Raw genomic sequence first — 21,268 nt, 5'->3', positions numbered from 1 at the left:
GCCCCATTATTGTCTGTCACAGTGCTTGAAACCCATGTGTTATAGCATGGATTCTTTCAGATGTTGTAGTTTCTGATCGCCAGCTTGGGACTCTGATTTTACTTCCTCAGTTTTGCTGCTGCTCCTGCCAGTCTGCTGGACGCACCAGCATGGCACTGGTATGAAAACACTCCTATTTTGTTAGTTTTCTAATAGAACAAGGTTAAATAAGGGGAGAGAGGCAACTCTTAGGCAGAGAAAAATCTTCAAGAAATGAATATACTACCTTTTGCACTAAGAACCAAAGATATTTCTATGCTTTTTTTATTCGCTGGATAGATCTTAGGAGTTCTTGCATGACCATGATTGTGCTCTTGATGGATATCTAGCCATGATGGATAAGTCCCATGTCTCAATTTTCTCCCACTGTCCCACACCATGCTATCATTAGGCTTTTCATGATACTGTTTGGCTTCCATGAATTGTTTTTTTCCTTGGCGAGTAGCAATCACCCTTCATTGATTCATTGTAAGTTTGTACTAATTTTGTCTAAGTACAGTATATGAGATTAAAAATTGTTGGGGCAGCTGCAAGTGCATGTTCATATGAAAAGTTTGAGTTCATCATAACATGAGTACAAAAGCCATGTGGAGCTGTTGGCAGCATTACTTCAAGCTCAAAAATGAACAGTTTAGGCTCATGCATGAGAAAAGAAGTCATGGGTATGGATTGTGATTCTGGTCTCATAAGATCATGTGCTTGGATTCTTTCTTTTGTTTATTTGTTGTGGATGAGAACAAACGGGAGCTTTGTTGAATATTTAATTATGGACGGATTGCAATATACATGTGCCTCAATTCTTCACTTTTTTCAAGGGTCTTGGATGTAGCTGGTTTCCAATCTTATCTATCATATGACATTGGAAAAAAAAATCCACCTGTCTTCAATTTTTTTTTTGTCATCCTCTCACCATCTATTGATGTGATAACTGAATGATTAGAATTTAAGGGCTTGTTTGGGGACATTTTTCAAAATAGTTCTCAAAAAATCATTTTTATTATATTTTAAAATAATTTTTATTTATAATTATCCTTCATATTTTAATAATTATTTTATTTTTTTAAGACAATTCTTAAAAAATAAGTGAAAATAACTTATAACAATTAAAATACGTAGCTTTCTTCAAAGTGGGGTGGGTTTAGGTAGCAATTTTAAGCATCTTGAGTTGATTGTATGGTTTGATCTCATCTGAGTGACGTCTTAGTGTTTTCTGTTTAGTGGAGAGAAGGACAATAACGAAAATGCTTTTTCATCATAAAAGTAATCACCACTTTCATTGTCACAACTCAGGGCTCTCTCAACCTCAAAAATATTGTGGAACACACAACTTACGAGGTTTTTGCTCCACAGGATCATGTCTGATTGCAGTCTAGACTAATCAAGAATAATCCAAAGAGGAAAAAAGTATGAAAATATCCTTATCACCATTATTGAGATATTGTCTATATTTTACATGGCCGACAATTCAAATGATTAAAAAAAACAGACAAATTGATGTTAATGGTGAAGTTTGTAAAGCCCCATAGGATCCAAAAGAAAAAGAAAAAACCATGGTTTGATTAGATAAAGATATTTATGCCATAAACTTTTCCACTCAAAAGAAAATTGACAATTGTGTATGTTGAATCGGGTTTTGATCATCTCATCTTAAAATCAATTTATGTTTAGTAAGAGTGGACCAAATCTTTTATGACATTCAACATCATATCTGGTCGGATCTGTTCTAAAAACCATTATTTGGGTGACTCATCCTTAAGTTTAAGAACAACATTGTTGCACCCTAATAATCCTTCCCCCAATATGATACTTCTATGACTCGAATACCAATAATTTGATAAGATTTTAACCATTTCCTCTGAAAATCAATTACTATTTAGTAAGAATATACTAAATTTTTTGTAGTATTTAACATCACACTCTACAAGTTTGACCTAAGAACCATGATTTAGGTGATCCATATCCGATCTTAAGAGTAATATTGTTGCACCCTTGATAAGACGCTTATTACTAATCTTTTTCCAAGATGTTGCTACATTCAAAGTTTTGGTGTCCAAATGTGTATGGACAAGAGAAAAAAATGAAAAATAATAATAAATAACTAAATAAATAGACATGTGATGAATGTGAGATAGATGAGGCATGTAATAGGATCCAACGCGTATATTGAAAAACTTGTACAATTTTATGAAGATGTGCATTTTGAATGTTTCATTTAAAAACAAAATAAAGAATATGGAGATGTATGGTAATTAAAGTGTCACGTTCAACAAAATTCCAAGTGTGGAGTGATCAAAGAAAGAAAGATGCTTTTATTCCTCAAATGCATTGAAAATAATTGAGTAAACCTTCCTTTCAAATTCAACAAACAGTCCAATAATGGGATCTATTGATTAGGAAAAAGAGAAAACAAACAAACTTTTATTATGATCTAACAACCCTCTTTATTATATTCACATTTCTAAGCTCCACTAGCCTCAATTACATACAAATTACATGTACATATGAAAAAAGTTTTTGGTAAAGTATAGGTTTTTTTTTTTTTTAATATTTACTGAACTTATAAGTTATTTTAAAAAAAAATATATATATATATATATATATATTATTAAAACCTAAATAATATTGCTTTTTTAGAAGAAAACTTTTCATTCCAACTATAAAATAGTTTTAAAATTATTATATTACATCTTTTTCATATTTTTGATATTGTTTTTTCATTCTCATATTTCTTTTACAACTGTCAAAGATTCTCGTGAGATAAAATCGATTGAAGAAAAGAATAGAAGCTTTAAAGGGTAAATATACAAATGAAATACCAAAATTTGATTGGAACTAATAATGGTTGTAATTGGGTATTTGATAAACCAACTTAATAGTTTAAGGTGACTTAATAACTTAATTTAAGTCATTGAATAAATTAAGTATGTTTGGTGATTTAATAACTTAGTTTAAGTCATTAACTAAATTAAGTATATTTGGTAAAATTAAATTAACGGTACGACTTAAAAGTAAACAATAATTTTAAATAATAAGTAAAAATAATTAACTTATTTTTAAGTGCACATCTTTATTTTATTTTTTACATTCATTTGCTCTAATTACTTCAACGATCTCTTTTACTACTTTATCACTTCTATTGTCACTCAACATCTTTTGTCCTAATTATAATTTATAAAAATAAATATATTAATTTAATAATTTAAAATATATTTTAAGTTAATTTTATATACTTAAAAATAAAAATTAAATAATAAGTTTTAAGTTAATAATTTAAATATAATTTAATTTAAAATCAATTTAAATTATTAAATAATAAATATTAAGTTTTATCGAATAAATAACCAGTATAATATATAATAAATACTAAGATGATCGTAGTTTGTACGTGCTGGCTGTCTTATCATAGACTAAACCGATTGACCATGTGGTCCGACTTGATGACTATCTTATCTACCATGTAGCCGAACTGATTTTTGGCCATGTTTCTCATGCTCTAGACTTAATGGTAGGTAGAATATGTTTTGAAGAATGTCCTTCAACTTCAGTCAGACTTAGGAGCAAAAGAAACATGTAACACATTGGCTTCACCACTTTTCTAAAGCCGTGGGCGGATTGCCTTTATAGTGAAATAGTATCAATGCTGGTCATCTTTTGTGTGTTTGTTTTGTTATTATATTGAATTTATCTTTTGAAAAGACAAGTTCGGTTGTTACACTAACCATTTTTATTAAATATAAGTTCAATTTTCATATTATTGGATTATGTTTGGATTAAGATCATTAATTCTAATTGAATTTGAATTGGACCAAGTCAAAATTTAGGCAAACAACAGTTAACTCGGGTCTAATTTAATATTTTTATAATATTTATAATTTATATTATCATGTATAATAATATTTATTTTATTTAGTTTCCTTTTCATTTTTTTTAAATCTAATTATAATTATAATTATAACTTTTATTTGGTAAAAAATATATATGAATTTATTTTTACCTTTTTGTTATCATATTAATTTTTTAACCCATTGTACAAATTTAAATTTAATATGAATATTAAAAGAAATTAAAAACATTGTAAATGAATTTTGAATTTTTTCGATTATGTGCAATTTAAATTTAGTATAAATATATAATCAATTTTAAAAACATTATTGAAGGATTTTGAATAATAAGAATTCATTCAATCCATATCTAATATGAATAATTTGAGTTTCGAAAAATAAGATTGGGTCGAAGTTAAATTAAGTACGGATTGAACTTGGGGCGCTCACACTACACCTACCTTGCCCAAATTACATCCCAAAAATGGCCTAGGCATCCATCTTGATCCACCACTATCATTATGAAAAACACACCAGTGTTGGTCACCCACTTTTCAAATTGGTCCACCCTATTTATGGCCAAATCCCAACCTAAGGAATTTTAGGCCTTTAAGGAAACAGAAATGAATATCTGCATTTAGACCCCACCCATGACCCAACTTCAGTCATTCAAAATGGGATTAATTTGCATTTATAAACCACCAACTCCATCAATTCAAGTCCATTAATTCTATATACAATCAAGTACTATGTATGTACTTTATATTATCATATTGTGACAACTAATGTACTTAGGGTAGCTTATCGGTGTTGTAAAAAAAAAAGGAAAGAGGAAAAAGGTCCAATACTTCGTGTCATAATTTGAAATCGTTTACACAAAATTTTTTTTTTCTTTTTTTGAATCTAACAAGAAATCCATTAAAGATGAGTTTTTTTTTAAATGCCAAAAAAAAAAGTCAATTTATGGAAAAAATAAATAAATAATTTAAAAATCGGATTGAAGGAACGAAAAGTTAATAATTTTAATAATGTAGATGTAAGATATTAGATTTGAAATATTGAAGGAGGTTTTGAGAAAGAAATTACATTTTTTTCATAATATAATCAAACATGAGAAAATTATTTAAAAAAAAAAAGAAAAAGAAATTCTTGACTCCATTTTGATTCCTCTATTTTTTTAAAAAAAAAATAATGAGTCGGGTTCTAATTTTATTATAATTTTTATTTCCATTAAAATTTAAAAGAAATAATTTGATTGGTATAACCCATGTTGTCCTTTTGAACCAAAAATAACCCTAATGAAAAGAGAACATTTTATCAAACTTATGTATCATTTTTCATAACACTTTTAAAATAAAAATTAATTTAATAATGGTAAAAAAAGAAAGGAAGAATTACCGTTAAGGGTAGGCCGGGGAAAAAAATTATAGTGAAGGGTAGGATGAAATTATGATAATTCCTCCAAATGTCAAGACTACCCTTAATAAGTGAAAAGTACACAGCAAAGAAAAAAGAGTTTTCTTTAACCTACTTGCAGCTTGTCGGTGTTGTAGAAAAAAAAAATGGAAAGAGGAAAAAGGTCCAACACTTCAGGTCATGATCTGAAATCGTTTACACAAAACTTTTTTTTTTTTTTTTTGAATCTAACAAGAAATCCATTAAAGATGATTTTTTTTTAAATGCCAAAAAAAAAACGTCAATTTATGGAAAAAATAAATAAATAATTTAAAAATCGGATTGAAGGAACGAAAAGTTAATAATTTTAACAATGTAAATGTAAGATATTAGATTTGAAATATTGAAGGAGGTTTTGAGAAAGAAATTACATTTTTTTCATAATATAATCAAACATGAGAAAATTATTTTTTTAAAAAAAAAGAAATTCTTAACTCGATTTTGATTCCTCTATTTTTTTTTTTAAATAATGAGTCGGGTTCTAATTTTATTATAATTTTTATTTCCATTAAAATTTAAAAGAAATAATTTGATTGGTATAACCCATGTTGTCCTTTTGAACAAAAAATAACCCTAATGAAAAGAGAACATTTTATCCAACTTATGTATCATTTTTCATAACACTTTTAAAATAAAAATTAATTTAATAATGGTAAAAAAAGAAAGGGAGAATTACCGTTAAGGGTAGGTTGGGGAAAAAAATTATAGTGAAGGGTAGGATGAAATTATGATAATTCCTCCAAATGTCTTATTTTGTTTAAATGTCAAGACTACCCTTAATAAGTGAAAAGCACATAGCAAAGAAAAAAGAGTTTTCTTTAACCTACCTGCAACTTGTCGGTGTTGTAGAAAAAAAAATGGAAAAAGGAAAAAGGTCTAACACTTCAGGTCATGATCTGAAATTGTTTACACAAAACTTGTTTTTTTTTTTTTTTTTGAATCTAACAAGAAATCCATTAAAGATGAGTTTTTTTTTTAAATGCCAAAAAAAAAAAAAACCGTCAGTTTATGGAAAAAATAAATAAATAATTTAAAAATCGGATTGAAGGAACGAAAAGTTAATAATTTTAACAATGTAGATGTAAGATATTAGATTTGAAATATTGAAGGAGGTTTTGAGAAAAAATTACATATTTTGTATAAAATGTTATTTAAATTTATTATTTTGAATTTTTTTAATATTATTTTGGTCATATTGAAGATGTGTTTTTATTTTTAATTTATTTTTCGGGTGGGTTGTTTGATACGATTATTATTGATTTCCATTGAAAAGTTTTGCACTTTAGTTTTGTTGTTAAGACTTGTTCGACATGGCAGAAGAAAAATTTTTCTCAGTTGTTTCATGCTTATTTGAAACCACTTTGTTTGGATATTTATGAACATATTTGGATTTTCATTGAAAACTAAAAACTGTAATCATTGAAACATATTTTATATAAGAAAGAACAATATCTGTTGTATATTAGATATATATATGCCAAAAAACCCACAACTACCCAGTTTCATGAGAAATTTGAAATTTTCAAAATTTTACTTTGTCGTAATGTATCGTAATGTTATTGTATTTATATTGTAATTATAGTGTATTTTTATTGTACATTTATATTTTTATATAAAAAAAAACTTACAACTGCCCAGTTTCATAAAAAATTTGAAATTTTCAAAATTTTACCTTATTTTGGATTACCATCAACAACTTCATGTATTGAAATTATAATAATGTATTTTTGTTGTCTTTTTATAATTTTGGCTTGTAAGGATGCTTTATGATAGGAATATAACATGATAGTCTAGAAATGTTAGTTTAGTAAAAAAACGAATTCAATATTTTGTTATTTTGGTATATTGTAATATATCATAATGTTAATATTTTTTCATTGTAACTATATTACATTTGTATTATACTTATACTTTATAATTATCGAGAAAGAAGATGCAGTTTTTAATTGGTAAATGAACTTGAGAAATTAAGGGTGAATTGATCTAATAAAAATATAAGACCTTAATAAGAATTATCAAATCTACCTATCAGTAATATTTTTTCTAACCCTACAGTAATTCTCCCAAAAAGGAAAAGTCTACTTTATTTTAATTTTATTTTTATATTAAATAATTGTTTTAGGTCTTTATTTAATAAAAAGCAAAAGCTGAGTTGTCATTTCTAAAGGCCTTGACTGACACCCACGCTTCTCACGCTATTTTAAAAACAAACAAACAAACAAGCAAATGAAGTTACGAAAGTAAATAAAATAATCATAACATAAAAATGGACTTAAATTGTAATGTATATAAAGATAGATTTTTTATCAATATAAAATTATACGCACATGTTTTTGAATCCAAGGTGGGAGCAATGGACTGATTTGAGGGTCCACCCTAGCCTCCCTGGCCTCGCATCTACCAGATAGTCATCCACTGTATTCGTGACAGTTGACTCTTTAATTACCCATTTCAAATGAAAAAAAAAGGCTATCATGGTCACGCGCAAAGAGTAGTGCGTCCCCACCACCTCCTCCACCATTGGGTTTTTGTCTCACGTGCTGTCGGTGCGCGTGAGAATTTTATGATTTATCCCAGTACACGGAAAAGATGGAAGAAACAATCATACTCCACCCTGGTTTTTTGTACAGCCAAGGCAATTTCATCATCTGCAAGAATATAAATAATGGGGTGCCTCCTCCTTGTATTGTAAGAAAAATTGCCTTGGTAGAATCCTTTCTCTGTCTCCTTTCGTCAAAACTCTGCGTTTCATTGCACCGTCATTTGACTGTACAACCATGCTCGGAGCTCAGCGCATAGCACCTGTCAAGTCCGGTGTCGTGTGGCGAGCTCCGGCTCAGTTGGAGAGTAATGGAAGAGCCAGAAGAAGCTGGGTTCCAGGACACCGGTCGCCGGTGGCGGGAGCTCGGCCAATTCGGGCGGTGATCAGCAGTGAGGACAAGACTGTGGAAGGTGGTGCAAAGGCAGTGGAGAGCAAAGACGGTAATGTGTTGTTGTCGTCGTCGTCGTCTTCTTCTGCGAAGGGGATTGATGTGAGAGCGGTGATCACAATAAGGAAGAAGATGAAGGAGAAAATCACTGAGAAGATTGAGGACCAGTGGGAAGGTTTCATGAATGGGATAGGGCAAGGGATCTCGATTCAGCTCGTCAGTGAAGAGATCGATCCTGGTTTGTTTCAGAGCTTTTTTGCTTTTATGGGTTTGAAGGATTTTATTAGCTAAAAGAGTGATCTGGCTTCTTACTTATTTGGTTTTTGGCCTTTTGGGTACCTGAGAATATTCAGCCTAGCATATTGTACTGTGCTGGGATTCCTTCCGGTTTTTGCAAAATGTGAAAGCTGAAGAATTTTCACAGTATATGGTTTGTTTTAAAGAGGAATGTTTGATTTTTTTTCAGCATTCTGTTTTGCTATTGGGATTGTTTGAAGCTGTTTTCGGTTCTTATTCTTTCATTCTTTTGAAAATTGTAAGAGAGATTGGTTGATTTTTTTTTTCTTTTAGTTACCATGTCAGGGAAGAGTGTGGAGTCTTTTGTACGAGGATGGTTGCCAAAGCCATCAAACCTTCCGTATATAGTTGAATATGCAGCAGACTTCACTGTCCCGTTAGACTTTGGATCCCCTGGAGCTGTTCTGATATCCAATCTTCATGGCAAGGAGTTCCACTTAATGGAGATTGTTATTCATGGCTTTGATGAAGGACCCATATTCTTTCCTGCAAATTCTTGGATACATTCGCGGAAGGATAATCCTGAAAGCAGAATCATTTTCAGAAATCAGGTAAAAACATCTATAACTTTAGCTTTTAGTACTCCTGTTGAGTTTTCCAGGCATGGTTTGCTTAGGCAATGCACTCACTGGTTGTGTGCAGGCTTATTTACCATCACAAACACCACCTGGCCTCAAAGATCTCCGGCGTGAAGACTTACTGAGTCTCCGTGGCAATAGAAAAGGGGAGAGAAAGCCACATGATAGAATCTATGATTACGCTCCTTATAATGACTTGGGGAATCCTGACAAGAGCGAGGATCTCGCTAGGCCTGTGCTAGCTGGTGAGGAAAGGCCATATCCCAGGCGCTGTAGAACTGGACGACCTCCAACCAGAACAGGTATATTGCAATTTAGTATCTGTTTAGCAGATAGAAAAATCGTCTGGAAAAAAATTTGTTCTTATCCTCAGCTTGTCTCCATGAGAAGCAGGAGGAAAATTTACCTTTGATCTTCCATTATATATGGGGCAAAAATAATCTCTTTGTAAAACTTTTCCTTTGAAATGGCTAGTGGCTATCTTCTGTTTGTTTCTTTTTTTCCTTTCTATTGCTACGTTTTTAATCCTTAATCACCTCTTCATTGCATTGACTGGAATCTGAACAGATCCATTGTGTGAGAGTAGAGTAGAAAAGCCCCATCCTGTGTATGTACCTCGGGATGAAACTTTTGAGGAGATTAAACAGAACACTTTCTCTGCTGGAAGGTTGAAAGCTCTGCTCCACAATCTGATACCATCTATCGCTGCTACATTGTCAAGTTCAGACATTCCCTTCAAGTGTTTTTCCGATATTGACAAGCTATATAATGATGGTGTTCTCCTGAAGGATGAAGAAGATCAAAAAATGTCTGGAAATGTGTTCCCCTCCAATATGATGAAACAAGTATTGAGTGTTGGCCAAAAGTTGTTGAAGTATGAAGTACCAGCTATTATCTCAAGTATGCGCCCTGTTTCTCTTCCTTTCTTGTTTTAATTCAGTGGAATGATGTAGAATGAGGCTCTCTTACTATGTGGTTTTGATCACAAAAATTTGGAAAAGTAAATTTGAGTATTCACCCATCATTTTTCTGCATCTCATGTGATTTCTACTTTCAGGGGATAGATTTGCATGGTTGCGGGATAATGAGTTTGCACGCCAAACTTTGGCTGGGGTCAACCCAGTGAATATCGAGATTCTGAAGGTATCATCTAAAATAGGCATATTTCCACTGCTCTATGAAACCTTCTTTTGTCAAGTATTCATTAGGAATTCTTAAATTGGGTTGTAATTTACAGGGATTTCCAATTGTAAGCAAACTAGATCCTGCAGTTTATGGCCCTCCGGAGTCGGCAATCACAAAAGAATTGATACAGCAAGAACTGAGTGGAATAACTGTTGAAGAGGTATCAATATTTCTAAATGCATTATGAATATGTTAACACATTCTCTATATTTCTACTTGCATTATGAAAATGGTTTTGCATCCTCTCCACTATAAAACTTAACCATTCATTTCCTAGACATTCATAGGAGGGCATTCCCATTATTTTGGCACTTGACTCAACTTCTCACTTCTTGCCTTGCCATCAAAATGACCAAACTGTCATTGTTATTGGTTTTCAATCTAAGTATCCTTATTACAACAAAGGGTTTTGAGTACAATTCAGCAGTTAACCAAGCATTTTCCATTGATATTTCCCTTCTCTCTCCAACATTTCCTCTTCAAAACATCCAACTGGTCACTGTAAAGAAACATACAAGTGTGAAATTTTGGTTGAAAAAGAGCATTCTTCTTCTCTTCCCCCAACAATGAAACACAGGCACTTGGCCCAGTACACACATAACTATTTTTTAACTCTGCCTATCTGATAATTAATTATACAGGCTATTGAGGACAAGAGATTGTTTATACTTGATTACCACGATATACTTTTACCATTTATTGGGAAGATGAACACCTTACCAGAGAGGCAAGCATATGCGTCTAGAACGGTTTTCTTCTATACACGGACCGGCTTTTTGAGGCCAATTGCTATTGAGCTCTCACTTCCTCCAACACCTTCTTCACCTGGTAAGAAGCGTGTTTACACCCATGGACATGATGCTACAACCCATTGGATTTGGAAGCAAGCAAAAGCTCATGTTTGCTCGAATGATGCTGGTGTTCATCAACTAGTGAATCACTGGTAAGACAGATAACTATGGTTTCTAATGAAACTTCCAAATTTTCATTTTGGATCAACTTTGAGCCATTTAGCTTTTCACTGCAGAGTTTTCTTATTTTGAATGTGAAATTGTCCCGTGTTCAACCAAGTATTGATAGTTTTATGACTTTGGTTTAATTTTGACCTAGACTGGAAGTGTTGAAACTTGAAACTGAAATTTGAAACCTTTTTAAGAAGAAAACATGGGATCATGCACACACATTTGACTGCTTGTCTAGTAAAAGAAGGATTTGTACTCATCTAATGTGTTGATGATTTGAGATTTTCAGGTTGAGGACTCATGCTTGCATGGAGCCTTATATAATTGCCACTCATAGGCAGCTTAGTGCAATGCACCCCATTAACAAGCTGCTCCACCCTCATTTGCGCTACACATTAGAAATAAATGCACTAGCACGACAAAGTTTAATAAATGGAGGGGGAATTATTGAGGCTTGTTTCAGCCCGGGAAAGTATGCCATGGAGCTAAGCTCTGCTGCATACAAGAGTATGTGGCAATTTGACATGGAGGCACTGCCAGCAGATTTAATTCGGAGGTAAGGATTCTTAGCCATTCCAATGTCTTCAAATCGTTAATTTTCAAGCCCCAATTTCAGTTTGCTTATCTACCTAGTTCAAGGGATACACCACTTTCCAACTTCATCTTTAAGATCACTGTGGGCCTTCTTGTATGAGTAAATCTACCAGGTTTTGATTGTACTCATGATTAAATTTTCAGGGGCATGGCGGTGGAGGATCCTTCAATGCCATGTGGTGTTAAACTCTTGATTGAAGACTACCCTTATGCTGCAGATGGGCTCCTAATATGGTCTGCCATAAAAGAATGGGTAGAATCGTATGTTGATCACTTCTATTCTGAGCCTAACACTGTCACATCTGATTTGGAGCTCCAAGCCTGGTGGAACGAGATCAAAAATGAGGGTCACTATGACAAGTGTAATGAGTCCTGGTGGCCTAAGCTCAACACTAAAGAGGACTTATCTGGCATACTTACTACAATGATATGGATAGCTTCAGGTCAACATGCTGCAATAAACTTTGGGCAATACCCCTTTGGAGGATATGTGCCTAACCGTCCTACCCTCATGAGAAAACTCATCCCTCATGAAGATGATTCTGCCTATGAGAAGTTTCTTCTAAACCCACAGTCTACTTTCCTCTCATCTTTGCCAACGCAACTTCAGGCCACCAAAGTGATGGCTGTTCAGGACACCCTGTCCACTCACTCCCCAGATGAAGAGTATCTGGGTCAAACACACCATCTGCACAGCCACTGGATCAAGGATCCTGAAGTCTTGGACATGTTCAAGAAGTTCTCTGCTAAACTAGAGGAGATAGAGGAGATCATAAAAGGAAGAAATAAGAATATTCACCTTAAAAACAGAAATGGTGCCGGCATCCCTCCATATGAACTGCTTCTTCCCTCATCAGGTCCAGGGGTAACTGGCCGTGGTATTCCCAACAGCATTTCTATCTGATGGCATGAGCTGGTTTGTAAGTTCCGTCTTGTTGATTATAGATTTAGTGATATTCAGTACATGCAAATCACTTTGTTGAACACTTGTAACTAGCAAACATCATTTTTACTGATCATAAATGACCCAATGTTCATTGGAGTGTGTCATGGCTACCATAAGGTTTGGTATTCAGATAGAAAAGATTTATAATGAGTTAGGAATAAGAAACATGCAATCTGGATCAAGATTATATGATAAGGGCCTGTGGATTGCATATGCAATTGGTGCAACATATTTTCCCTGCTTCATTACAGTGTATTTATTAGTATTTGGAGTAGTTTTAATGCATTTTAGAGCAATTTTTGCTTTCATTGCTGACTTTTATTTTTTCTCCCCAGAAAAGAGATTTGATTCCAGTTGCAGGAGTTCGAAGATAATAATACTTACCTTAATGCAAAGCAGCTTTGATTCATTTAGTAGAAGATTTAAATACAGACTAATGAGCTGAGCCCCTGGAATCTATAAGAAGGCAAAACAAAGTTAATTCAGTAAATACCCATTGAACCAAGGTAAGCAAAAGAATAAATCCCAATGGACATGTATCTTGGTCAAAATTTATGAAATGAATTAAGATAATTCAATGAAAGAACGTAAGAAATTTAAGGGAAAAGAAAACGGTGTTCAGGTTCATAATTTCTGATCTCTAATACCCACCAGCTGTCACTCAAGGGCATGGAGTCTAAATCTTCAGTCTTTTGGGGCCCAAAACAAGGGCTGGTGTGATATCCCATTTCGCTGGGAGACATCTTAACGCTAGTAAGAGGCTGACTCTTCTAATTTTTACTACCTATTTTAAAGCCACGAAAAAATATGTCATCAGAGCCATTCCTTAGCCAAACATATGCTGAGGTTTGCTGCCTAGTCCATGGGTCACGAGACTCACGTCAAGGCCTTCTCACCCACGAAAAGGGGCAACTCATTTAAACATATTTTCAAGCCGTAAAGTTTGGTGAGTCCAATAAGTTCAAAAAATAAAAAACCGACAAACTCGTCCTATTGATTCGATTTTCGATAATAAAAAAAGTTACCTTGTCAATTTGGTTTTAGATTTTTTTTTGTTTTTGTTTTCTTACCAATAAAAATAGAATCAAACTGATATTTTAACTTATATATAATTATTTAATATATAATAAAAAAAATTATTTTTAATTTTATTAAAGTAATTTATTATTTTTATATTATAGTCAAATTAATTCTAAATGCATTAAATATATTTTTAATATCAAATCCAAATTGATGTCAATTAATTTTAAAAACAAATTAGACTTAGAAACTAATGTAAACTCAAATTAATAGGTTTGGACTCAAAACAAACACAAATCTCCAACAGCACCAAGGACTAAAAGAGGTTATTAAATTGGGTTGAAATCAATTCATGAAAGCCAAACCAAACTGAGCTCAAAAGGCTTAATTTGGTTTGATTTTTCACTCCAAATCTAGTCTGTTCGATTTTTAGTATGTATAAAATTGACTATATCGATTTGATTCATTTTTTACCCAAAAACTGGCTGAGTCAACCTTATTAACACCCCTAAAGGGAACAATGGACACATTCATCTTGGTTCTCTTATTGCAGATGTGTACTCATAAATGAATGACATTACAAATACAATACAACAAATAGGAATCATAACTTGGAACAGCCACTTCTTGATGATGCAAGCTTGATTAAGTCCTTTCTCAACACCTTACCAGTAGCATTCTTCGGAATTGAATTAATGAAGGATACCCGTCTAATTTTCTTGTACGGGGCCACCTGCAACCAATTTTTCATGAAATCCTTGTTAAATTTGAGAAAAACCATGACGATTTTTCTAGAAGTTCTAATCCATGCATGTGCTACCGGTTATGAGGTACCACTGAATAGCAGGCAATGGGGATTGGATAAAATTACCTGTTTGGCAATGAAATCCATGATCTCTGATTCATCAATGGTGCTTTGGGGGCGCTTCACCACAAATGCCATGGGTACTTGACCAGCTTGCGCATCAGGGTACCTGCCAAATTTATCACCATCCATAACATTGTTATGCTTATAATGCAATGAAAACACTAGCATAAACCAAACAGCAAAGTGGTTCAAGTCCATAATACTTACGGAATCACAGCTGCTTCTACAGTATCCGGATGCGAGTGAAGCAGATGTTCCAACTCTGCAGGGGCAACCTAATATATAGCATGGTTATTCAGTTAAAAGACTTCTAAGGCAACAAATTGGGACACTGTCAAACACAATCTACAAAGTACAGGGATACCTGGTAGCCTTTGTATTTGATCAATTCCTTAATCCTATCCACAACATATATGAAGCCGTCTCTGTCAAAATGACAAATATCTCCTGTTCTTAACCATCCCTCAGAATCCAGAATTTCAGCTGTTGCTTCTTCATTGCCAACATAACCTACTCAAAAAATCACAAACAACCCATCAAACTCCTAGGTTCAGACTGATGAAATTTCACCAATTACTGATGACTGATCAACACTGGTGCAAATGAGAAATGGCATTTACCCTTCATAATGGATGGACCTCTAACCCAAAGCTCCCCTGTCCTCAAGGGAGGCAATGCAATGCCAGTATCAGGATCAACAATCTTAGCTTGGCAATATGGGATAAGACGCCCTGATGCGCCTAGTCTTTGGCTTTCTTCCAGACCTACTGTTCTAGAGATTCCCCCTGTTGTTTCAGTCAACCCATAGGCCTTAAAGAAACATATGGATGGAAATTAATTTCATTAGCATCCCATCACAAATAGCAACCAAAATGAAAAATTATTAGTTTTTTTGCATCTGAATAAACAATTTAACGTCTTTTTGGAAGATATAATATTAAAAAAAAGAAGAAGTTAAAGTATCAAAAAGTGAGAACCACGTGAATCGTACGTGAGCGCTGATTCTTGGTTACCAACTGAAATGTAACGTGGAAATGCATACCTGCGTCACCTGCACGTTCGGAAACCGCTTCGTGAACCTCTCGATCACCGCCGTACTAACCGGAGCTCCTCCACAGAGCACCGCTTCCAATGACCTCAAATCACAACCGTCCACTAAATCGCCGCCGTTTGCCATCATCACAATCACCGGCGGCGCCACAGCCAAGTGCGTAACCCTAAACTCCTGAACAGCCGACATCAACGACCGCACATTCAATCTCTCTATCGCTACCACGCTCTGCCCTAACGCCACCGCCCTCATACAAAGTCCACATCCGTACACATGAAAGTAAGGTACCGTACACATCGTCACCGTCGGCGACGCCCTCTCCTGTCGAAGCACATTCGCTCCCGCCACCGCGGATATCCAGTTCCGGTGAGTCAGCACCACGCCCTTCACCCGCCCCGTTGTCCCCGAAGAGTAAAGAATCATTGCAGGATCGGACTGCGAAACGCGAACTCGGCGGAGATTCCCAGTCCCAACTGTCATCATCGAGTGAAACTCCGGCGAGTCGAGAACCACGGTCGAGAATTTCAGGGATGGAACCTTGTGAGCGGTAGAAGAAGTCGCGAAGGCAATGACCGGCTTGCATAGCTCGATTTGGCGGGAAATCTCGGACTCAGTACTCGCCGGATTCGAAGGAGAGACGATGACGCCGAGGGAGAAGAGAGCGAAGTAGAGAACCGGCACATGAAGCGAATTTGGGGAGATGACCAAGGCAGAGTCGCCTCTGGTGAGGCCAAGCCGGCGTTGGAGCGAGGCGGCTAGGGTTTCGGAGAAGCGGACAAGCTGTGAAAAGGAAATGCTGCGGCCGGTGGTGGCGTCGATGAAGGCGGCGGCGGTTTCTGGCGCGGAGGAGGTAGAAAGGTGGGAAAAAACGTAGTCAGAGAGGGAGATAGGAGCGGTTTCCGGGGGGAGGGGAGGGTGGGGGCGGAGGCTGTGGTAGATCATGGTTTTGGAGCAGAAGCCGGTATTTGGATAAATAGAAGAAGAATGGTTAGGGTTTAGGTCGGCCATTGGAGCAATGAACGACGGCGTTTCGAGGTGGTGGCTCTGTGAGTATACCGTTGAAAGAGGGAGGGATTTGGGCGAGTAAAGAGGTTGACGACTGACAATTGACAATTAGACTATGGTGGGCCGTTCCTCGCAGCGGCTGGCCAACCAAAATTGGCCGGTTTGAACCACAAAATATACCTTTTAAAGAATCAAGTTCATAGTACTGCAATATCTTTTTAAAGCACCCCCACAGATCAGAGTGTCCTAAAGAATCAATTAATTCATTAACTTAATAACTTATTAAATATATTAATAAAGTAATTTAATATTATAATTTAAATAAATTAATTTAATAACTTAAATATAATTTAACTTAATTTATTTTAAATTATTAAATATTAAGTATCAAGTTTTATGGGACATCTTTAAGCGCCTTTAAACTATTATCATTTTTCATTTATAAGTCGACATGATAATAAAGAATTCATTTAATTTGTCTCTATTATTATAAATCAAAGTATAATTAGAAAAATACAACTAAATTACAAAGTCATGAAAGTTAACTTATAGTTATAATTGCACTTGACTAGGCACAAAAATGAAACTAAATGAGAAATAAAAGTATAAACCATGAAATTTGTCCAATATTTATTTTATATTGATTTTAAGTTTAATTTTATTCTTATATAATAAATTTAATTACATTAGAATTTTTTATCCCACTCATATCCTTTGAATCTTAGCTTTTATTTTATTTTTTTACTTTTATCTTCTTTTCTTTTTATTTCTTCCTTTATTTTTCTTTTCTTTTTCTTCTTTTTCCTTTTTTTTTTTCTTCCCCTTTCTCTCCTTATTTTTCTCTCTCCTCCCACCTAACCATCCCCACCGCATTTCTTCTACCCACCAACCCCCACGCCCCGCCCTGTCTCTCTCTCTCTTCCTTCCTTTCCTTTTCATGCCCATTTTTCCACACCACATACCCATTGGCATCACAACATCCCCATGCACCACTGTCGGCTGCTAGCAGCCACTTCTAGTGACCACCCCCCTCCTCTTAAGTCTTACCTCACTCTCATTTTCTCTCTTCCCCTTCCCCTCACCTCCGCTACCACTCCTTTATCACATTTCACCCATCCATGGTTTGGTAAGTTTTTTTTTTTTTAATTTTATTTTTACATTCATTGGTATTGATTATTAGGCTTGTATGGATTAATTTTTATTATTTGTAAATTTTGGATTGAATTTGGGTGATTTGGGTATCATTGTGGATCTTGTTTATCAATTCATATTCATGATATGAGTTTTATGTTGGTTTGGATTTTATTTAGATTCCTCAATTATTAAATTTTGGGCTTACATTTTGACATGAAATATTTAATCTAAGCCTAATTGAATTTATTTTTGATTTGTTATATTTGGAGTTGCATAATTTGACATGAAATATTGCATGTTTTATTTAATAATTTGAACCCATTTTTGTTGGTGGGCTTGGTATTTTGGGTTAATAATTTGACTTTAAAATATATAAAAATAATTTATTAATTTTTTTTTTCTTCTATATATCTTTTTATTTTCTTTCATAATTTTTTTTTTACTTTCTCCCTATTTTCTTTCCTTTGAATTGATTATGATTAACCATCTTATAACAATAACCTATTTAACCACACTTATTTAAATTTTGATTTTTGAATAAATTTAAATTTTAAATTTTGATTTTGAATAAATTTATAAATATATTAGATTGAGAGTTTAATTAACTTACAAAAGACTTAACTCGACTTTATTATTAAACATGTTGCATGACGTGTTACATGTTTAATAAGACAAATATTTGAATTAATGTTTTTAACCTTTTATTAGTGTTGTGTTTAATATGACCCATCAACATGAATCATGACCCCAAACCCCTAGAGCATGTACAACCGTTTCAACTGGCTCCGCAGCCAAGTCCCATTTCCTAGACTAAACCATAACATGTATAGATTGTGACATGAGGCCTTCATATTTGAAAACACCATTGTAAACAAAATTCCCATCTTCTAATCTTGAATTTTCACATAAGTTAAGTGATAATAGGAATGAAATAAATAAAATCAATCTCTAATAAGAAGAATTTTGATTCCTTCTATCTAAGTTATTTTTAAAATATTTTTTAAAAAAAATGAAAAAAAAAAAACCAAAAACTTATTTAGATAAGTTGTTTTTAAAAATAGTTTTTTATTTTGATTTTTTCAGAAAATTATAAATTCAATTTATGTAATATAAAATAAATTTAATTTAGATGTTATTAGAAATAAACATAATTTTGTAATTACAAATAAATTAAAAATAAATATTTTTAATAAACTATGAATGTTAATATTGTAATAAAATCATAAATTATACTTATTTTATATATATAATAAAAATATGGATATTAACATCCTCATAAAAGTACAATTGATTTATTTTAGGGTTTATTACACTTTACCCCTAACCTATAAAATGTTTTGCACATTGCCCTTTTGAATTCAAAATCGAGTAATGTACCCTTCATCCTTTATAATTGTATGCAATGTGCATTTTATTAGAGATGACATTGATTTTTTGGACGGAAAGGCACGTGCTCTAAGCATAACTGAGGTCAAAATGGTCATTTTTCTTAATCTACAACGCTCTACTTTTCGGTCGACCAATCGTTTCTTCCCTTGTTGCCACTGATGAAGCCCCAAGCAGAAGCTCTCTTTCCCCATTCTTCCTTTCCTTTGAAGCCCTAAAATCTCAATCCTACAAAGCCGCTACCAAAAACCCCACATAATTTCTCCTTGTCCATGGGGTGGAAAATTGCAAAATCACCAAATAATTTCTCTAATCTTAAAATCCCCAAATTTCTCCTAAAATTTCCCCAAATTTTCTTGAAGATCAAAACAAAACCCTAACCCTCTTTCCCTACATTCCTAAACCAATTAAGAATTGGAAGTCAAAAAATTACCGTTGAACTTCATGTCTTCTATTCAATGTCAACCTTGCATTAGCTTCCTTGGAGCATGAGGGCTTCAGTTTAGGGCTTCACAAAGCAACAGGGGAAGAAGCAATTGGTGGGGGTGAAGAGACGGAGAGATTAGAGTTGCAAATTAAGGCTAAAATTGAATGACCATTTTACTCTCATTTATTAAGAAAATGACCATTTTGCCCTTGGTCACATGGAAAGCACGTCTTTTCGTCCAAATAAAAAATAAATCTCTAAAAAAAATGCACATTGCATGCAATTACAAAGGATGAAGGGTATATTGCTCGATTTTGAATTTAATATGGCAATATGCAAAACACTTTATAAGTTGAGAGGCTAAAGTGTAATAAACCATTTATTTTATTAAAAATATATTATAATAATTAATAATTGTTAATATTATTTTATTTTAAAGAAATTTAAAAATTATTAAATTCATTAATAATTTCAATACAAAGTCTCGCTTAATTTGAAATTCCTTTCTCTAATAAAGAAATTGAATAACTATAATTCTATAGAGAAAAAAACAATAATAATTTTAAACTAATTTTTGTTTATAAATTTTTTGTTTTTATTGGATCATTACTTGAATTAAAATTATTTTTAAAAATTACTAAACTTGTTAACGAATCTAACCTATTAGGTTTTACTTAATTTGAAGTTTATTTATGATCATAATTATATAGAAAAAATTAGCAAAGTAATTCAAAATGAATTTAGGTTTTTAAGTTTCTAATATTACTTTGACTAGTTTTGAGTTCCATAACTTTTAAATAGTAATCAAATCGACTTTTGAGTTTTGGATTATTTTTAAAAATTAATAATTTAGTATCAAGTGTTGCTTGATCTAGAATATATTTGCTTAATAAAAAACTTTAAAATTTAAAAATAAATTTATAATAACATATACAATTCAAAGAAAGATTATATTTGAAGCTTTTTCATATTGATATTGGGTGGTGAAGAGAGAATAAAATATGAAAGATATTGTGTTATACTTTATTTTTTTTATATATAATTTTTATCTTATTTTTCTCATTTCTTTATATTTTATTTTTAAAAAAATTGATAAAAATAATTTATATTTATTTTCTAAAAATTATTTTCCATTTCATTTAAAAATAAAAAACTATTTTAAAGAACAACAATTAAACATTGGTTTTAAATCACATTGGTTTTAAGTCGCTTCAGTTTTAAATCACATCGTCCAACAAGCTTTTATTATTTGGCAAAAAAATCTCAAAAAATATTTTTTTAAATGAAAGTAAAAAAGTATTTTAAACTACGCGTATAATATCATTATTAATTAATCTATTTTTTCATTCTCATTTTTATTGTTATTTTAACATTAAAATGAAAATAAATAATCATTTCAATATTACATTTTTGTGCATTCAAACATAATAATTGAAATCACTAAATTTGTTTTTATTTAAGAAAAATTCGAAATGGAAATAAAACATTTATTCACATTTCCTATTTTCATGTGCTAAACAACGCATGATAGTGGCCAATAAAAAATGACACCTTGCAACAAAAAAAAAGA

The 21,268-nt window shown here is 32.8% G+C and overlaps 2 protein-coding genes across 2 annotated transcripts; one reads left to right on the top strand and one right to left on the bottom strand.

The window, feature by feature from the left end:
- Positions 1-8,005: 8,005 nt before the first annotated feature.
- On the top strand, positions 8,006-13,034 carry LOC117917829 (lipoxygenase 6, chloroplastic). Its single transcript, XM_034834251.1, has 9 exons — positions 8,006-8,483; positions 8,816-9,093; positions 9,185-9,422; positions 9,688-10,020; positions 10,178-10,263; positions 10,358-10,465; positions 10,947-11,248; positions 11,557-11,823; positions 12,006-13,034. Exons 1-9 carry the CDS (start codon positions 8,093-8,095, stop codon positions 12,763-12,765), a joined length of 2,763 nt encoding a protein of 920 aa, XP_034690142.1. The 5' UTR covers positions 8,006-8,092; the 3' UTR covers positions 12,766-13,034.
- A 1,292-nt stretch (positions 13,035-14,326) lies between these two features.
- On the bottom strand, positions 14,327-16,917 carry LOC117911101 (4-coumarate--CoA ligase-like 9). The gene is made up of 6 exons (XM_034825300.1): positions 15,738-16,917; positions 15,316-15,505; positions 15,060-15,205; positions 14,903-14,970; positions 14,699-14,801; positions 14,327-14,560 (listed from the first exon to the last, which is right to left on the bottom strand). The coding sequence occupies exons 1-6, from the start codon at positions 16,752-16,754 to the stop codon at positions 14,432-14,434; spliced, it is 1,653 nt and encodes a 550-aa protein (XP_034681191.1). The 5' UTR covers positions 16,755-16,917; the 3' UTR covers positions 14,327-14,431.
- Between the last annotated feature and the right edge of the window lie 4,351 nt (positions 16,918-21,268).

This window comes from Vitis riparia, chromosome 1 (assembly GCF_004353265.1).
Source record: "Vitis riparia cultivar Riparia Gloire de Montpellier isolate 1030 chromosome 1, EGFV_Vit.rip_1.0, whole genome shotgun sequence".
Taxonomy (NCBI): domain Eukaryota; kingdom Viridiplantae; phylum Streptophyta; class Magnoliopsida; order Vitales; family Vitaceae; genus Vitis; species Vitis riparia.
Note: the sequence above shows the minus strand (reverse complement) of the source record. Positions and strands in the feature narration are given on the sequence as shown.

Bases quoted from the DNA above. Each gene is read 5' to 3' on its own strand.
- LOC117917829 (XM_034834251.1), top strand. From the start codon at position 8,093: ATGCTCGGAGCTCAGCGCATAGCACCTGTCAAGTCCGGTGTCGTGTGG. The intron at 9,094-9,184 runs GTAAAAACATCT...GGTTGTGTGCAG, and splicing joins GAATCATTTTCAGAAATCAG to GCTTATTTACCATCACAAAC. The intron at 9,423-9,687 runs GTATATTGCAAT...GAATCTGAACAG, and splicing joins ACGACCTCCAACCAGAACAG to ATCCATTGTGTGAGAGTAGA.
- LOC117911101 (XM_034825300.1), bottom strand. From the start codon at position 16,754: ATGGCCGACCTAAACCCTAACCATTCTTCTTCTATTTATCCAAATACC. The intron at 15,206-15,315 runs GTAAATGCCATT...TTTTTTGAGTAG, and splicing joins AGGTCCATCCATTATGAAGG to GTTATGTTGGCAATGAAGAA. The intron at 14,561-14,698 runs GTAATTTTATCC...AATTGGTTGCAG, and splicing joins TGGATTTCATTGCCAAACAG to GTGGCCCCGTACAAGAAAAT.